The sequence below is a fragment of the Anoplopoma fimbria genome, chromosome 14 (genome assembly GCF_027596085.1).
Source record: "Anoplopoma fimbria isolate UVic2021 breed Golden Eagle Sablefish chromosome 14, Afim_UVic_2022, whole genome shotgun sequence".
Lineage (NCBI taxonomy): Eukaryota > Metazoa > Chordata > Actinopteri > Perciformes > Anoplopomatidae > Anoplopoma > Anoplopoma fimbria.
Window position 1 is genome coordinate 2,060,299 of NC_072462.1, and position 17,261 is coordinate 2,077,559.

At 40.5% G+C, this 17,261-nt stretch overlaps 2 protein-coding genes across 2 annotated transcripts; one reads left to right on the forward strand and one right to left on the reverse strand.

The window, feature by feature from the left end:
- The first annotated feature begins 4,680 nt into the window (after positions 1-4,680).
- ankrd34ba (ankyrin repeat domain 34Ba) lies at positions 4,681-7,160 on the forward strand. The gene has a single exon (XM_054612320.1). It carries the CDS (start codon positions 4,684-4,686, stop codon positions 6,253-6,255), a length of 1,572 nt encoding a protein of 523 aa, XP_054468295.1. The 5' UTR covers positions 4,681-4,683; the 3' UTR covers positions 6,256-7,160.
- On the reverse strand, positions 7,039-17,001 carry oclna (occludin a). The gene is given in 10 exon segments (XM_054612322.1): positions 7,039-7,417; positions 7,552-7,593; positions 9,163-9,334; positions 9,633-9,818; positions 11,113-11,243; positions 14,153-14,320; positions 14,420-14,878; positions 14,881-15,079; positions 16,020-16,111; positions 16,925-17,001. Coding segments are annotated over 9 exon segments (1,509 nt in total). The 5' UTR covers positions 16,073-16,111; positions 16,925-17,001; the 3' UTR covers positions 7,039-7,318.
- Between the last annotated feature and the right edge of the window lie 260 nt (positions 17,002-17,261).

The following is a 17,261-nucleotide window of genomic DNA, read 5'->3' on the forward strand; positions in this document are numbered from 1 at the left end:
AATCAGAGGAGACAAATCAGACGCTGTGCGGCGCCGGGTTGCTATAGTGCTTCACCTTCATCGCACTCATCTCCGTCAACCTTTTTTTCCTGCTCTGCCTCTCTGTGACTCTGCAGAGCTGCTGCTGTGGTGGTGGTGGAGGTGGTGGTGGTGGTGATGGACTAACCGTTTTCTTACAGCTGCTTGACGACGAGCTTGAACTCTTGGAGGAGCAAACAGAAGCTGAGGAACCTTGACTGATGCTGCTGCTGTTCTGACTTTCTGTCAAGCACACACCTCAACTCAGAGCTGCCTGGTCTGCAACATAGATGTCTGCAGGAGAGGACTCATCCTGACTGAAGGTGGTTGGTAAGTAGTGCACACACACACACACACACACACACACACACACACACACACACACACACACACACACACACACACACACACACACACACACACAAAAACATTTATCATCATCAAAACTTCATATTTTCTCAGAATCCTGTCGGTATCTCTGGTTGGATGTGAAGCTTTTTGTTGCAGCATTTTAACACATTTTCTCTATTTGAGAGTGTGTTGCAATGGGTTTGCACCACTAACACACACACACACACACACACACACACACACACACACACACACACACACACACACACACACACACACACACACACACACACACACACACACACACACACACACAGTTGTTAGAGGGCTCTTATGAAGGGTGAGTGTTGAGTGAAGCCTGTTCAGGTGAAGTGGAGTTTTTCTATTCTCAATCTGCAGGCAGGGAGGGAAACGAAACACTGTTCTGTTCAATACGAGCACACAGTGTGTAGAGTGATGTCTGTTAGTATTAACACACACTGGCTTTTAAAGGCAGTCCAATGAGTGAACACATTATGAGGATAAAGTGCAGACTTTCAGCTTCAATTTGAGGAAATTAACATCCACGTCAGGTGAACAGAGTAGAAAACGGAGCCTTCTTCCTCCTATAGTACCCAGGAACGACCGGATAAAATGGCTGCTGACAGTATTTCCTGATTCTTTTAGAGTGATAAAAAGAGATATTCAAAATTCTTTCTGTAAAAACCTTTGTCTCTAATAGGTCAACAATATTAAACACACATTTTGAGCCTGGCTTCATAAAATTTGCAAATTAAAAACAAAAAATGACAGTAAACTTGTCATGTTTTTTTATATTTCCAGTTAAAAGCAAACAAACAGCATCAATCTTGCTTTTGTGATAAATAAACATGTTCCTTCCTGGTGCATCACCTGACACACCTGTTACCTTTATGCTATTCACCCAACAGGTGCTCCAGCTGGCGCTTAGCGCCCCTAGTGTCTACAAAAGGTAATTGCAAAAAATAATCAAATAATCAAACTAAATAATAAGTCAGCTTTGTGTCGATGCATTTTCCAGCTGATCCAAGAGGCTTTTTAAAGAGTTTATTCATCTGAAGAAGTAGGAGGATTCTATCAACACATGAAGGAAACACTTCATCCTTCAGTGTATCACAAACATTCAACATCAACACATCTGGAGATACGAGGTTTTACCTGAACAGGAAGGGGATGAAAAACTGTCATCTGAGAAGAAACTAAAGCTGACAGACTAATGTAGTAAAAAGTACAATATGTACCTCTGAGATGTAGTACAGTATAAAGTACAATATGTACCTCTGAGATGTAGTGGAGGAGAAGTATAACATAGCATTAAATGGATATACTAAAGTAAAGAACAAGTACCTTGAATGTGTACTGAGCAGCAGGTCAGGTAAGAAAACAAAAACCTGAAGGGTTCTGTAACAAAGTGTTTTGATGACTCAGTGATTGATTTGTGCTCCAGCGATGGAAAGACAAAAGTGAAAGAGGAACAAAAAAGGAGCAGCATGATTAAATGCAAACCTCCTCCACCTCATCTGTCAAACACGGTGCATGCAGGTGGTGTTTTGTCTTGGACACGAGTGGCTGCCAGAAGCAGAAAGAGCGAGGTTGTTTTTAATGATGATGATACTGCAGACGGCATGATGAAGGTGGTAGTGTCTCTGAGCACCAGAGTCCCTTTAGAAAACCTCTCGTTTCACTGCAGCAGGGTCTGACAGTCTGTCCCGCTCAGTCCTGGTTCTCCCATGACTCCCTTCCCTCCAGCGGGTCCAGCAATTTGGCCTGGGTCTCCTGCAGAGTGGTGTCGGTGTTGACTCCCAGAGAGGAGAAGCTCTGCTCCTGGAGGAGGAAGAGGAGGAGGAGGAGGAGGAGGAGGAGGAGGAGGAGGAGGAGGAGGAGGAGGAGACGCTGCTGCTGCCGGGAGCTGAGCTCTCCTCCTCCCTCCGGAGCTCCGACTGCAGGTTGAAGTCGGATCTGGGTCTGTCCACGGTGGACTGGTCTCTGCTGGATCTGGGTCTGTCCACGGTGGACTGGTCCGATGACGAGCTTTAAGAATAACTTTATAGAAACAGACGATCTTCTCTCTGATGGTCTGGTTTACTGATGGAGGTCTATAGAGGATCAGGATTAAGCTGAGACTGGTTCAGGACCAGTTAAAAGACCCTCACAGTACCTTTGAGGTAAAAGTAGTGATACCACAGTGTAGAAAAGTATCCTATATTCAAACTGATAAATAGAAAAGTATAGATTAATACATTACTATGTGGAAAGTGGAGCATTGCTAATAGCAACACGTGCTATTAGTACATGCAGAATGGTGTAAGGAGCTGATCATCATGTGATTTCAATTACACACTGCTGGATCTTGAAATACAGTAGATGTCGATTCAAACACCAAAAGTCAAACATTTTTTTTTTTTTTTACATTGCTGCCAATATTCCTGAAAAAAACCCACCAAAAAAAAGAATTGAGTCTGTCGAACTCTTCTTCTGATACTTGTTTCTGTTCAGCGTGTCATTCATCGTCATTGCAGTATAGTTGGTTCATTATACATTTCTGGGAATAACACACGCACACAAAGTGACTCGTCGTATTTCAGTTCCACGGCCGGTGACTCACACGGTGAAAATGTTGTGTGACAGTCTGAGACGTCGGTAACGGCCACCTCCTCTGTTCTGACGGAGAGAAGCAAGGACACGGAGCACAAAGGCTGATAGAAAGAGTCTCTGCCTCTGCTGGTGCTGTGGAGGACGAGCTCATCAAAGGGAGCTGCTCAATGGGCCCTATATGCACAGGGACAATAATAGACAAGGACTTTATATGTCCTGCTTTTCAAAAAGACTAAGCTACTGGTTTCACATACAGCATACAAGGATTAATGTTAACGATTAATGGCACAAAATGATTCATGTAGAAAGCAAAGAAAATATAACATAGAAACACATGAAAACACAGTGATGAAAGAATAAAAATGCTTAACGAACCACATACAAAAATGTAAGAAAATGGCAGATCCATAAACAGAATAATGACTTAGATGAAGTCAGGGAAGGAACAGGAAAAAGGAGACTGCAAAAATATATTTATATAAATGATCTGAGATATGTTGAGGATTAATTAGTCTTTTAAAGAAAAGCTGTCACGATATCAACTCATGATCCGATATATGGACATGACCTTTGATTCTTTTTTACATTATTGATTTGTTGTACGATATATGGACATGAATTTGATCATTTTTATATTGTCGGCTTATTTTACAATATATGAATATGATCTCAATCATTTTTTAACATTATCAACTTATTGTGAGATATGTGGACATTAACTTGATTATTTTTACGTTACTGACTTATTGTACGATAAATTGACTTGACCTCTTTTTCTTTATATCGTCTTATCGACAATATATGGACATGACCTCCATCATTTTTATGATAATTACCTTTTGTACGATATATGGACATGACCTCAATCAATTTTTACATAATCAACTTATTGTACGATATACGGACATGAGCTCGGGAATTTTACTTTATAAAGTCATCATACAACATATGGCGATGACCTTGATCATTTCTGCGTTGTCTACATATCGTACAAAATGTCCTGAAGCATTTTTTAATTTGTTGACGTATTGCTCGATAAGAAATAATGTTTACGTTATTGTTGTCTACATATCTTAAGAAATGTGGGTATTACCTGAACCATTTTTACGTTATCGACTAATCGTACATGACCTCAATCATTTTTTTTTTACCATATTTACTTATTTTACCAAATCTGGACAGAATCTTGATAGTTTTTACGTTATTGACTTTTTTTGTACATATATGGACATAACCGTAATCATTTTTACTTTATCAACTTATTTCTCTTTCAAAGGTTGTTCTTGCAATATTCTCCTATTATTATCATCACAGCAGTGGCATAAAATGGTCTTAAACATTGGTGTTTATCGCAATTACTTTTGGGACGATATATTGTCCAACAAAAGTAGTTTAGAACATGACATGACTAGTAAGTAATTAAAATAACCTTAAAATCAATTCTATATGTATTGGAGGCCAGTGTGAGAGATGAGAGAAAACAAGCTTTCTTAAATGATTAATGACAAATATATAAGATAAAGTTGTGGGTTGCTGTTGTGTAATGGAGTTTAACCCGTAAATGCAAGTTTTTGAGTCAAAAGCTGATTATGAGCTCGTGCTTCCTTTGCTGCTCTGCATAATTCTCTAAAACTGTTTTGTTATTTTCCACAGAAACCAGCCCTGATAAATCTCCAGAACCCGCCAGCTGGGACCAAAAGGATGGAGGGAGAAGGCAGTAATCCGGGTGTAGCCATGGATTCAGGTAACCCGTTGCTCAAGGCGGTCTTCCTCCGTCGCCTACGACTCACCCGTCTGCTCCTTGAAGGAGGCGCCTACGTCAACGAGAGCGACGGCCAAGGCCAGACGCCCCTGATGGTGGCCTGCAGGACCCAGCACACCGACGCCCAGAGCGCCAGCCGGGTCAAGCTGGTCCAGTTTCTCCTGGAGAAAGGGGCGGACCCGAACATCCAGGACAAGGAGGGTCGCTCGGCGCTCATGCACGCCTGCCGGGAGCACGCCGGCCCTGAGGTGGCGTCTCTGCTGCTGGCTAGTGGGGCTGACATCGGCCTGGAGGATCAGTCCGGGACGTCGGCTCTGGTCTACGCGGTCATGGCCGGAGACTGGAAGGTCCTGAAGCTGTTGATGGACACGTGCAAGGCCAAGGGGAAGGAGGTGATCATCATAGCCACCGACAAATTCCCGTGTGGGAAACTGCAAGCTAAGCAGTATCTTAGCATTCCGCCTCTTAGTCCTCTGGATCGGACGGACAAAACGGCGTCAGGAGCTCCGGCATCTCCTTCTGAAATCCAGCTCATCACCTCCCCCAAGTGCACCTCCTCCTTATGTCCCCCAAAGACTGTCTTCTCCTTCAAAGAAGCCCAGTCTGGCGGAGTAAGCTCCCATCCATGTTCCCCGTCACGGTTTCAAAGGCTCGGTAAATCGGCGCCCAACGGCCTGCAGCAGCCGCTCCTGAGGTTGAACTCCGAGCCCTGGCTGAAGATCCCAGCGTCTCTGCTCAATGCATCGTTTTCAGGAAACGGCAAAGACCTCAACGAAATCGAGGACCTCTTGCTCAGAATTCCCAAACTGGACGGCACAAATCCAACGAGCGACGGCTTCAAGTGGTATGAAGGACGATCGGCGAAGGACAAAGAAGTAGAAGTACAGAATGAAAGTGCCAAACACTCGAGTCAAAAGATTTCTCTACCAGGTCTCCTGTCGTCCCACTCCGCCTCCCACCCAAACCTCCACTCTGCAAACCTCGGAGCAGATTCGCCCGCCTCCTCCGGTGGCAAAAACCTCGGCGCTCCGCTCCACGGCATGGCCTCGTCCAGCCTTCACAGCATAATCCAGAGGCGCAAGCTCGGCGACATCTACAGCTCCGACCCTCAGCTCGCTAGAGACGTCCACAGTCTGCCCGAGGAGTCCCAGCAGAGAGCGAGAGACCCGATGGAGGGCAAGAGGCTGGTTCCTTTACGATGCTCCAGCACTCTGGGCTCCAGGGAGTCGCTGTCGACGTCGGGCCCCAGCAGGAGGGTGCTGTCCGGGTACGAGCGCAGAGGATCCGGAGCCTACTTGTTGGACCACAACTCCCAGGCCAGGCCTCGATCTCTACCACCTCTCACCCTCAACTCCGCCAACAACCCCATCCCTAATGTGTACAACCTCAGCTCAAGTGCTGGAGGTGGTTTCCTCCCGTCGGCTCCTCCTGGGCAACCCAAAGAGATGACCAGGAGGATGCTGCTGAGGAGACACTCCATGCAGACCGAACAGTTCAAAACCACGGCGTGAAAAAAAATTCTAACCGAGTTCAGTGTGTTTTAAACGTGAAAATGTTTTGTCGTGTGAAGTATCAGTCAGTGTGGGGAAATTCAAAAAATGGGAAAACCAAAGAGGATGGATAAGAAAAACAAAGCATCCTAATCGATGTAGGGACCTTCCTCCGCTTCAGCGTGCCGTGGGTCGTCATGTGGCATCAGTGTGCAGATTTGTAACACTTCCTTTAACTGCCATTACGTCTTTGGCCACTAGGGGGTACCAGAGCAAGCTGAAAACACATCTGACAAACGTAACCTTATAAAGTTCCTAAGGGTGTCGTTTTAGAAAACAGTTTAAACATCCAACAACATAAGCATTCATATAATGTTGTTTCTAGCCACTTAAATCTAACATTTCTACTTCTTTTAACTTAAAAAATTCCTGACATTGGCGCCCCCCTAGTGGTACCTTCAAAGGTCACAGTGGACAGCAAAAAGCACTGCTTCCACAAGAAAACAACGGTTTTGCAGACGAAGCGTTCTAGCAACATGTGACATTGTTATCGGCCCCATAGTGTGTAAGAACAGCAAGAAATATGTTCAATAAATGAATTTATTACAATAAAAAGCTTTCACAACTCATTGTAAAAGTACAAAGCATTATTAAACATGCACGCAAAAAGTGTCTACCATCCATAAAGAAACAAACAAATGTTAAAAACATCAAAAACATTAAAAAAAGTTAAAAACTGTTTCCCACATATTTACAAGTTTATATCGCTGAGAAATAATTAAAAACGAGCATCTCATGTTGAGTCATTTTAACAAGAGCTTTTAAAAACAAACGGGGATTATGTCTTAATTTGTATTCACTCCACTAAGAGACTATTTCGAGAAATAAATACATATTACAGTATCTATGGCGGGTGATACTCATAATACAAACAGCGCCATAATACGAGAGAGAAACCAGGAAACAAAAGTTCCAGCTCAGACTGAAGTGTGTTTGATCAGCGTAGCTCCGCCCTCTAAAGTCTGCCGTCGTCTGAAAACGTAAATTTAGTTCGTTGTGTCCCGATTTGGACCCTCGGAGTCGCTCAGGCATTGCGGTCGTAATCGATGACCATCTTCTTGATGTGGTTCAGTTTGGACTTCAGATATTTACACCTGCGCTTCTTCACCTGGTAGTCTGGAGACTGCAGCAAAAAAAAGAAAAGAAAAAGAGACATAATGAGGATGAGTTATATGATCGACAGCGTGTAACTTGTAAAAAACATTTCCAGAAGCTGTTATGAACGCTTAATATTGACTCAACAAGGATCTCACATACCTTCTTGATTTTCTTTATCCTGTTGTACTCATCCAGAGCATCCTGTTAAAAGAGAGAAGCAACAATTTAGCACGTTTCAAAAATAAAATATCTAACATTTAACAATATATTCATTGTCTGTCACATTAACTGTCTGAAAGCCTTCTCACAGCAGGCCGACGAATCAACAGCAAGAAAATGGGAAATATTTGACTGTGATTGTTATGTGTCTGGGTCTTTTATTGTGAAAGGTAAGAACGGAAGGAGAGGATCCCGTCTGCGCAGCCTTTGTTGAGGCTGAAAGTACTTAAAAAAAAAAAAAAAAAAAAGGCTGTGCAGATCAAAAGAAAAAAGGGTCTCGTTTTGAAGATTGATTCTAGCGTTGATAAAACGATAAATTAAAAAAATTTGATCAGTTTTTCTTTTCTACACCCATTTGTATTTCATTGAAAACAAACTGTGTTCTGATGTCACCGACAGATGATCGTTTGGAGCAATTTCTCAGCTGTGAATCATGTTTGACCGTAGTTTGTGCTTTAGTTTATTGTAATTTGCACTTTAAAAAAGTTGGATTGTTCTCAACAAATAAATGTTTGCACATTTAATTTGCAATAAAAATCAATAGTTTTTTGCCTTCAAAACCTGTCTTGTGTTTTAACATGCATGTGATTAAGTAATAAATAGTGGAAAGGAACATGAAAGTGCATAAGCTGCTTTTGATAATAAAAAAGTTCTGGTCCTGTATTACTTGGCATCAGATTGGAACCAAAGTTTTTGGGTTTCGCCCGCCTCTACTAATAAAGTTTGACGGCTTGGTTTCGGACTACAGAGCCTCTGCGTTGTTGTTTCAACCAGTTCCTTTCAACGGGATTGGATGATGCATTTATTTGTGGGTGAAAGCTCAGAAAAAAAAAATCCTAGGTCCAAAAAGAAAAGTAGGTCACCTTTTTGACATGCATTATTTTCAATTTCTGTGTAAAAGTATTTATGTGAAAAACAGTTCAAAAAAAATATGTTGACGGGCAAAATAACTGTACAAAATAAAAACCTCCCCCAGAACAGAACATTTGTGTCCAAAACAAGCTCATAAGTACAATATTCTCTCAGTTTTAGCTCCGTTTTTGGTCTCCACCACCTCCTGAGAGAAATATCTGTCTTTTTAGCTGCTTCACGCTTTATTTCTTTTCTTTTTTTTTTTAGATCCAGTTTTGGTCTCCACCACCTCTTGAGAGAAGTATCTGTCTCTTTCGCTACTTAACACACTTTATTTCGGCTAGTTTTTAAATGCGTCGCTCTACTGGAAAAATGAGAGCGATGAGAGTTTACTGAGACCAAAACATAAATCAAAAACAATGAGTTATAAGATCAGGTTGGTGATAATTATCTGTATAATTCACTCCTTCCGCAACACACAAAGCCAATTGATCCATTTTATAATGTTAAAAAACATTGATTAAAGACTCTTTAATGTTTAGAATTTTATAGCATGCTACATTTCTGGGTCTTTGCTTCCAGAAATCATCTGTTTGCATTCTTTGTTCTGTATATAAATCCATAAACATGCTTTAAATTAAAAACAGAAATATTGGTTATTGAGTAAATATATATCAGAGAGCTAATAAAAACCCTCACCAGGTACTGTGGGCTGCCCTCCTGCAGGTCGTCCAGCTCTCGGTCCACCTCCGACAGACTCTTGTTGAGGGCGTCCAGCTCCGCCTGCAGGTCTTTGTACTCCGCGTGGTCGTGGTCAAACTGACGCTTGTAGTCGTTGCGCTCCGCCTCATCTGCTATCCGAGGAAATTCACTGAGATAGAAAACGAGAGGAAAGAGAGAGAGAGAGGACTTAAATTACAGAAAAATAAAGTAAATATTACAAATATACAAAATAATTTTCTAAAATAAGGTGATTTCCTTTCTAGATTCTCACATCAATTTCTTTAAAGTTGTTTTCTGTCAAAAACAAGTTAAAATAATCCAGATATCTTATTTACTTATTTTGTTATCAAAAAACTTTAAGGACTCCAAAACTAATGAATCATTTTTTTGTATATTTAACTAAAGGATCTGAATACGTCTTCACTGCGTCTTTATTTTCTTCCTACCCGTCAAAGTCGTTGTCGTCCAGCTCGTCTCCGGAGGAGTTGTAGTCCGTTTCGTAGTCTTGTCCGTCGGCGCGTCGCGGCCGATTTGCTCGTCTCTTCTTTGGCCTCCCGGCCGAGCTGGGCACATCTGAGTTTGTGCTGTAGGGGGCGCCGTTCTGCAAAGGAATGACTTCTTCCTCTGGAGGCCTGTGGGACAAAGGAACAGATACAGCATCCACATTTTTAGATTAAATATACAGAACAAATAACAATGCACCCGTGATGCGTTTCATAGTTTACATACAGCAAGTTAAATACCAGTCATGACTTCCTGTTTCCGTCATGCATACTTTTCATGATCCCAATCAGCACGAAAGTATTTCCCTCAGTTTCACTGTTGCAATACAAACAGCAGCTCATTCTATAGTTAGAAACTCTCCTCGCATTTCTAAGGAACGTTTTCAGACTCTCACTCTCTGCAGGGAAAAAAAAAAAAAAAAAAAAAAAAACAGCCCGATCCACATTTTTGCTAAATAACAAGTTCAAACAAGTTTAAGTTGTTGTTTTAAAGCAGCCATCTGAAGAAAACCAATGTAAAGCCGTGCCCCTACTCATGTACTATACACTAATATACTTAAAATACTGCATGTTTATACTTGGTAACATTCTATATTACCAGGAAATGATACAAGAGCATGCAGAAATGTATTTAAATGAGTAAAAGCAACATCCAATTAGATTTAAACATCTGTAATCTATATTTTTAACAACAATTATGGAATAACGATGGTAAAGTTGTTGCTCATAGTGAAAACTCTGCAGAAAACAATCTGCAGAACCGGCAGCTTCTCTCTTTACGCAGCTCTACATTGAGTTTCAGTTCGTTGTTTATCTGAACGGCTAAAAAAAAGAGAATATTGGACTTAAACTCATCAGGTGACACAAACATAAAGACTCCTAATGAATCATCGTGTTGCTCTGTGACTGCACAAGTTCAACATATCAACTGATAAGAGACAATATGTTAATGTTGTTGGCACAACTTATTTCTGATGCAAACAGGTGGTCTAATTATTAAAGGTTAATCCTACTATTTACCTCTTTTTTATTTCCATGAAGCTGTCTCACTCTATTCTAGACGAGGGTTTAATTTTGTCCACCTGTGAGCATCTCATCTGTGTTGCAACAACACTTTTATTATTCTTTTTTTTTTTAATGTTAAAAAGTAGAAAACGCTCATACTTGAGTCGCTGGAAGCTGCAAATGTTTGGCCTTTACGCTTGAAAAATGTCTTAAATAATTAATAAATTATCAAAATAGTAAAGTCCCGGTTATTCTCTCTGCTAGAGTCCAACGACAGCGTCCGTGTCGTTGGAAAATGTTGGATGTGCACGAACGGGAGGATCTTTGTCCGTGCAGCAAACATAAATAACCCTTAACTCTCTCTATGTTTTTATAGTGTATGATATTATATTTACAACACTTCATCCCTCGTACTCACTGTGGCGTGTAGATGTACGGGGGTTTGTCGTAGTTGGTGCTTTCGTCGTCCAGTTGATTCCTGGAGCCCCTCCGCTTGTCGGGGTAGTCCGACATCGGGAGCACTTCAGGTCCAACGGACACATTGTTCACCTGGGGGAGAAAAGAAAAACATATAAGCACCATAATATATAAAATTCAGAGCCATATTATTTATGAAATTATCATTTAAATACTTTTTAAAGCAGAAATGCCGAATAGTTGAAAGTTCCAGCTTCTGGGATGTGAGGATTTGATGCTTTTCTTGGTCATATATGACACTAAAATTAATATTTTGGGGGGTTTTGGACATTTGAGAAACTTCAACTTGGACTAACACAAATTTTACAAGCATTTTCAGACATTTTATAGACCAAACAATTCATCATTAATAAAACAAATTGTTAGTTGCAGCCCTAAAAATGCATGACTTTTTTCTATCCCACAATACTTTTTTAACACTATGAAATAACAGCCTTTTACAATTATAAAGAATATAACACAACATATAATTGCTGCATTGACACAAAACAAAGAAAGAAAAAGTAAACCAATAAAATAAAATATACATTAATTTCAATACATGTAATGAAAAAAAGTTTTAAACTGCGGCTGAAAATCGGTTTATTGAATTTGGTTATAATTTTATTTCTTCTTAATGGTCTCGGTTTTCATTTCACTTATATATTTTATCATCTACTGTTTTTTTATTTATGTATTTTATTTGTCTATCTGCCCTTGTTTGAATGTTTTTTTTATTTTTGTAAAGCAATTTGAACGTCATTTCTTGCATGAAAATACACTCCATAAATAAAGCTATATTATTCCATAAATTCTCAAATACATGTTAGAGGTTTATCCTCTAAATTATTCTAATTTAAGCCTCGATAACATCCATAATGCTTCCTCTGTGAATATTTTTCCAAAACAGTACATTACATATTCAGGCATAAAACAACCTGAGGTCCATAAATGCTTGTTCATTTTTATTTTAGTTATGTTTCTCTTGATATAAAACCCAAAAGAACAATCTTAGGGTCCAGTTAGATTCGTAACAATCTCCATTATACCTATTAAATACAATGAAACAATGCTCCTCTGTAATCCGTACATTTTGTTCACTTGTGTTTTTGTTTTATTGATTTAATTCCACCGCTATCAAATACATCTGCATTAACCATAAAATGAATGATTTATAATATCTGCTGCACCCCTTTATACAAAAACAAAAGCTGCACCCAGACAATCTGCAGAACAAGCTGAACACGGGCGGCTTCCTAGAACGAACCCTCTGGCTCCGGACCAGCTCTGGTGTGATTAAACCTGCATGGACTCGTCCTGCTTCACCTGCACAACAACATGTATGTGCTGCAGGTCGCTGCCATAACGCCGCCTCAGCACTTTTCAGACGCCTTCCCACAAGCTGCAGCGAAAAAACACCAAACCTCTGGTTCCCAGTGTCGTGTTACTGGTGTTGTGTGTCGCTCTAACTGGTGGGCTTTTCCTGGTTTCAGAGCACCGGTTTAACCTGTTCTCCCTCTTCACTGGAGCAGAATGTCATCGTGACTCCAGAGCTATGATCACAGTGACTCACCTGCTGGTCGCTCGACACCGGAGTCGACCAGCTGTGAGAGTCTCTGCTAATAGATTCATAAAGTGTGACTCATCGTGGGATATTAATACCGGATGTTTGATGGTAATAAAGTCCAGGTTTTTACGTTCGGAGTTTGTCAGAGTGAGATTGAAACTGTCATCTGTGTGAACGCCACACCTTGAAACCGTCGCTGCGACTCTTCCCCTCCCCCGCTGGTGAACAAGTGACTGCCACCAAACAGGTGGAACCACTTCAGCTGCTAGAAACACTCGACTACTGCTGCTTCATCTGAGTCTCTCACTCTGCGAGATAGCCTATTTTGATTCTACTTAAATGGCCGTCCTCGACTAAAATAACACAAGTCAACTAATCGATGATTTAATTTAATCGACAGATCTGTAAAAGTCAGTTTCTCCACAAAGAATCACACAAAAGCACCAATTTATATATTGTGTTTACCAGGAATGTGCTCATGAGTTTCTTCTAAATTAGTCAATCAGCATAAACTGAGACCAAAACAATCAATAAGTTAACTAATCGACTATGAGGAGGCAACCTTAACGACCTCTAGAAAGAACGTTGACATAATAATAAGTTATAGCAAATAAAATTGTCTATTATCATTTTTAGGTGGAGTTATGACTTCCAACAGACCAGTTAAATCTTCAAATGTCTTGTTTTTGTCCTAAAACATTCAGTTTACCATCATGTGTGACAAGGAAAAGCACCAAATCATCACTTTTGAGGAGCTAGAACTAGCAAATGTTTGGCAATTTTGCTTCAAAAACTATTATTCGATCATCATAATAAAACATCAAGCAAAAAAATTGCAAATATATCTCTTCAGTGTCCACTTTGAACATTTTACACACAATACAAGCTACAATCTGAAACAACCACATATTCCACAATCAAAAAGGAAAAATATTAGATAAAGAATCCTAATAATAATAATATAATATAATAAAATATCTTTTCCCTTCTCAAAGAAAATGACACAAATGTTCTACCAAGAATTTGCTGCTTTTCTTTTGCATCATTGTTATATAAATATCTTTGTGTTTTGGACAAAACAATCTGAAGAACCGGATGGATCATGTTTTTATGTGGTAACGTGAGCCTTAGCGTGTAAAACCGAGCTATCGCGCGCCGCCATCTGACCTCTGTTGCTCTTAAAGTTGTGTTATTATTATTATACTGATGACCTATGAGCGAGAAGAAGGGCGTTACCATGGTTCTGTACTCAGCGGTTCCACGTAACAACAGTCATGGAAAGAGTAGAGTGAGCGGAGGGGTATTCAGTTGCTTGCAGTCTGCAACTTCACCATTAGATGGCACTAAATCCCACACACTGGCCCTTTAAATATTGCTAAAACGAAGCTACATTTCTATTTGTTTCAGCTCTAATCACGTTGAATAATCAACTCACCCATGCCTCCACGTCTTGCGGCGGCTCCATCTCGTTGATGACCTTCACCTTCTTCCACAAGATGTTGCTCTTGCCGAAGCTTCTGATTTTCTGGCGCGTCTTCAGAGCGAAGACGAGCATGATGATGAGAGCGACGGCGACCAGGAAGCCGAAGACCACCGCGATGGCCTGGAAGGAGACACAAAAAGACGACAGCATGTTACAAAAGACAACAAATCTTTATTTGTACATATTTTTAAAAAAGGAAGGAGGAAGTGAAGACGTTACCTCTTGTGGCTCCACGACGCAGTAGTGGTAAAGGTACTGGTTGACGAAGACCCCTGTGACCTGCGGTTGTTGGTATTGAGCGCACAGACCGGCGATCTGGCTTCCGTAGGCCGATCCGGACTGCGCTGACGGATTCACCGCCACCAAGTACACTATGGCGGCTATAAGCATTAGCAATGCTAGAATGGCGCAGATGATCACGACGGCTAGGTAGAACCTCCGGCTCTCCGACAGGCTCTGATGGGACACGACGATGATGAAGATGGTCAGGCAGGCGATGAACGTGATGGCTGCCATGGCGATGATGAACCCTTTGCCCTTTCGGGGGTCATTGTAGTTCCCTCCGAGCTGGCCGTAACCGTAACCGCCGCCTCCTCCGTAGCTGCCGCCGCCGTAGCCACCTCCTCCGTAGCCACCTCCTCCGTAGCCACCTCCTCCGTAACTTCCCCCATAGCTGCCGCCACCGACACCCCGAATCCGCCCATCGCTCCCTGAGAGTCCCAGGCCAGCGTGGAGGCGACGCAGGCAAAGATGGCGACGCACATCACGATGGAGATGATGGACATGATCTTGAGGACCCCCGGAGGAGACGTCCAGCGGTAGAAGTGCTGGAACTCGTCGTCGGGGTAGTAGGAGTAGGCCGGCTGGGGGGGGACGTTACTGAGGAGAGAGATTCATAATAAGAGCGTTAAATCAGCAAAGAATCTTATAAACAACTGAACACCTAACTGTGGATATAAGGCCTCGTCTTCAGGTATACAAATATATTTTAAACGGAAGATCGGAATATTTCAGTCCACACTAGAACACAAAAAAAACGAGCATGCTCAGTGAGCTTATTTCTCTTTTGTTGTGTTAAAAAAATAGTAAACAACCCTAAAGAAATAGCTAATTATAATTTTTTAATACTTATTAGACTTAAATTGAATCATATGTGGACGGACAACTAGGTTAAGTTGCTGCTCAGCGTCACTTTACAATATCAGGCATGAAAGCCCCAAAAAACGTTGATTGGGAATCTTTAAAACTACAAAATATTCAGACATCTCGGTGGCTTTTTAGGAACAACATCCTGCCAAGGAAGACTCCGAGAAGGCGGGGAAAGTATTAATTATCTTATCCAAAACACTACATTTTACATATCCATATTGATACAAAGTAAAGGGAGTTTTTAAAGATCTACAACTTAAACAAAAAATATCCGCTTTAGTGACCTAAAACCCCAAAAAATGTTATGAAAAAAAAAGAAAATTTTAACATCAAGGCTATTAATCAATCGATCAGATCTGTCAATCAAATAATACAAGAAGGAAAAATTCAGATTAATAAATTCTCTCTCGCTCAAGCTGTAAAACCACAAAAATAAAAAAAGGAAAATTCTAAATTGCTTCCTGGAAATCACATAAATTAATGTTTTTAATGCAACATATAAAAAAAACTAACAGTTACATTCACAACATTTAAACCAAACTCAATTTATATAGTGGCCTTCCTTTGCTTCCATACCGAGGGTGTTTGTATCTAGATAGTCTGTCTTTCACAAGAGCTCTGTCAATATTTGAAGCATTTAAAATAAATCAAAAAATGGAAAGAGACTCACTATCCGGTATCTGACTCGTAGGGAGGAGGACTCCCATTGGGCCTGGAGGACATGACTGCTGGGTCCTCTGGGTGCTGCTCTGTGAAGAGAATCTGCAAGAAAGAGTTCTGTTGTTAGGACAGATTTATTTAACAAAAACATATTTGACATCAAGCAGAAAATTATTTCTTTATCGATTAACCAGTTGATTATTTAAAAAAAAAAAAAGTGAAATATGCTCCTTGGTGTTTCTTAAATATAATAATAATAATAATAATAATAATAATAATAATAATAATAATATAATAATATATATAATAATGAATAAGATAAGTTTACTATGACATAAGACCAAAGATATGCAGCATGTTCCCATTTAAGAAGCTGGGACAAGGGGATTTTGGGACATTTTTGCTTGAAAACAAAAACTTTAAATGATTATTTCAGTATAAAAACAGATGCCGAATATTTTTCTGTCAATCAATAAATCGATTTATCGTTTCAGATTTGTTTAAAATTAAACCAGAACCATCTATAACCTGCTGTGTGTCTTAAAACGGTCATTTTCACTCCCAGGTCAGGCTGCGGCTGTAAACCAGCTCAGCCTCAAACAGGTTCTTCTCTGAAAACTCCTGGCATTTAAAACTTTAAACCTAAAAAAGTGTCCTTTTAATCCAGTTAAAGTGCCAGCTAACACACTGAAACACTGAGCAGGTTCATACTTAATAATTCGGCACTTTAATCACAATTTAAAAACATTGTTTTAACAACACAGCAGAGATGTTGTTGAGGAGATAATTGATTTAAAGTCTCCAAAGATACACCTGTGTGTTATCACTACAGGTAAGAAGGTGCAGAAGCTTTTTAACCACAATGCTCTGCTGTTAATCACACACACACACACACAGACACACACACACACTCACCTGTCTCACTGTCTCCTGTCTCTCTGCTCCTCTTCAAATGTTTCAGGTGAAACTGCAGCTGCTGATAAAAACAAGCAGGCCACACCCAGGTGAGCGCCGCTCTCGGTCCGTTTGGCCACGCCCCCTCCTACAGGTGTCACATTACAGTCAACAGCATGCATGGAAGTGTCTCCAAAGCACTGCAGAGAATGTAAACTGTCAGAAACAACATGGTGTGAAGGTCACAGGTCTTTTATTTTGGTAAAAACACAGAGAAATGTATTTTTTTAAAACTAAATCCTATGATAGTCTACTAATAATTATAATAATGTTATTAAATCCCAGAAAAAGAGTCCTG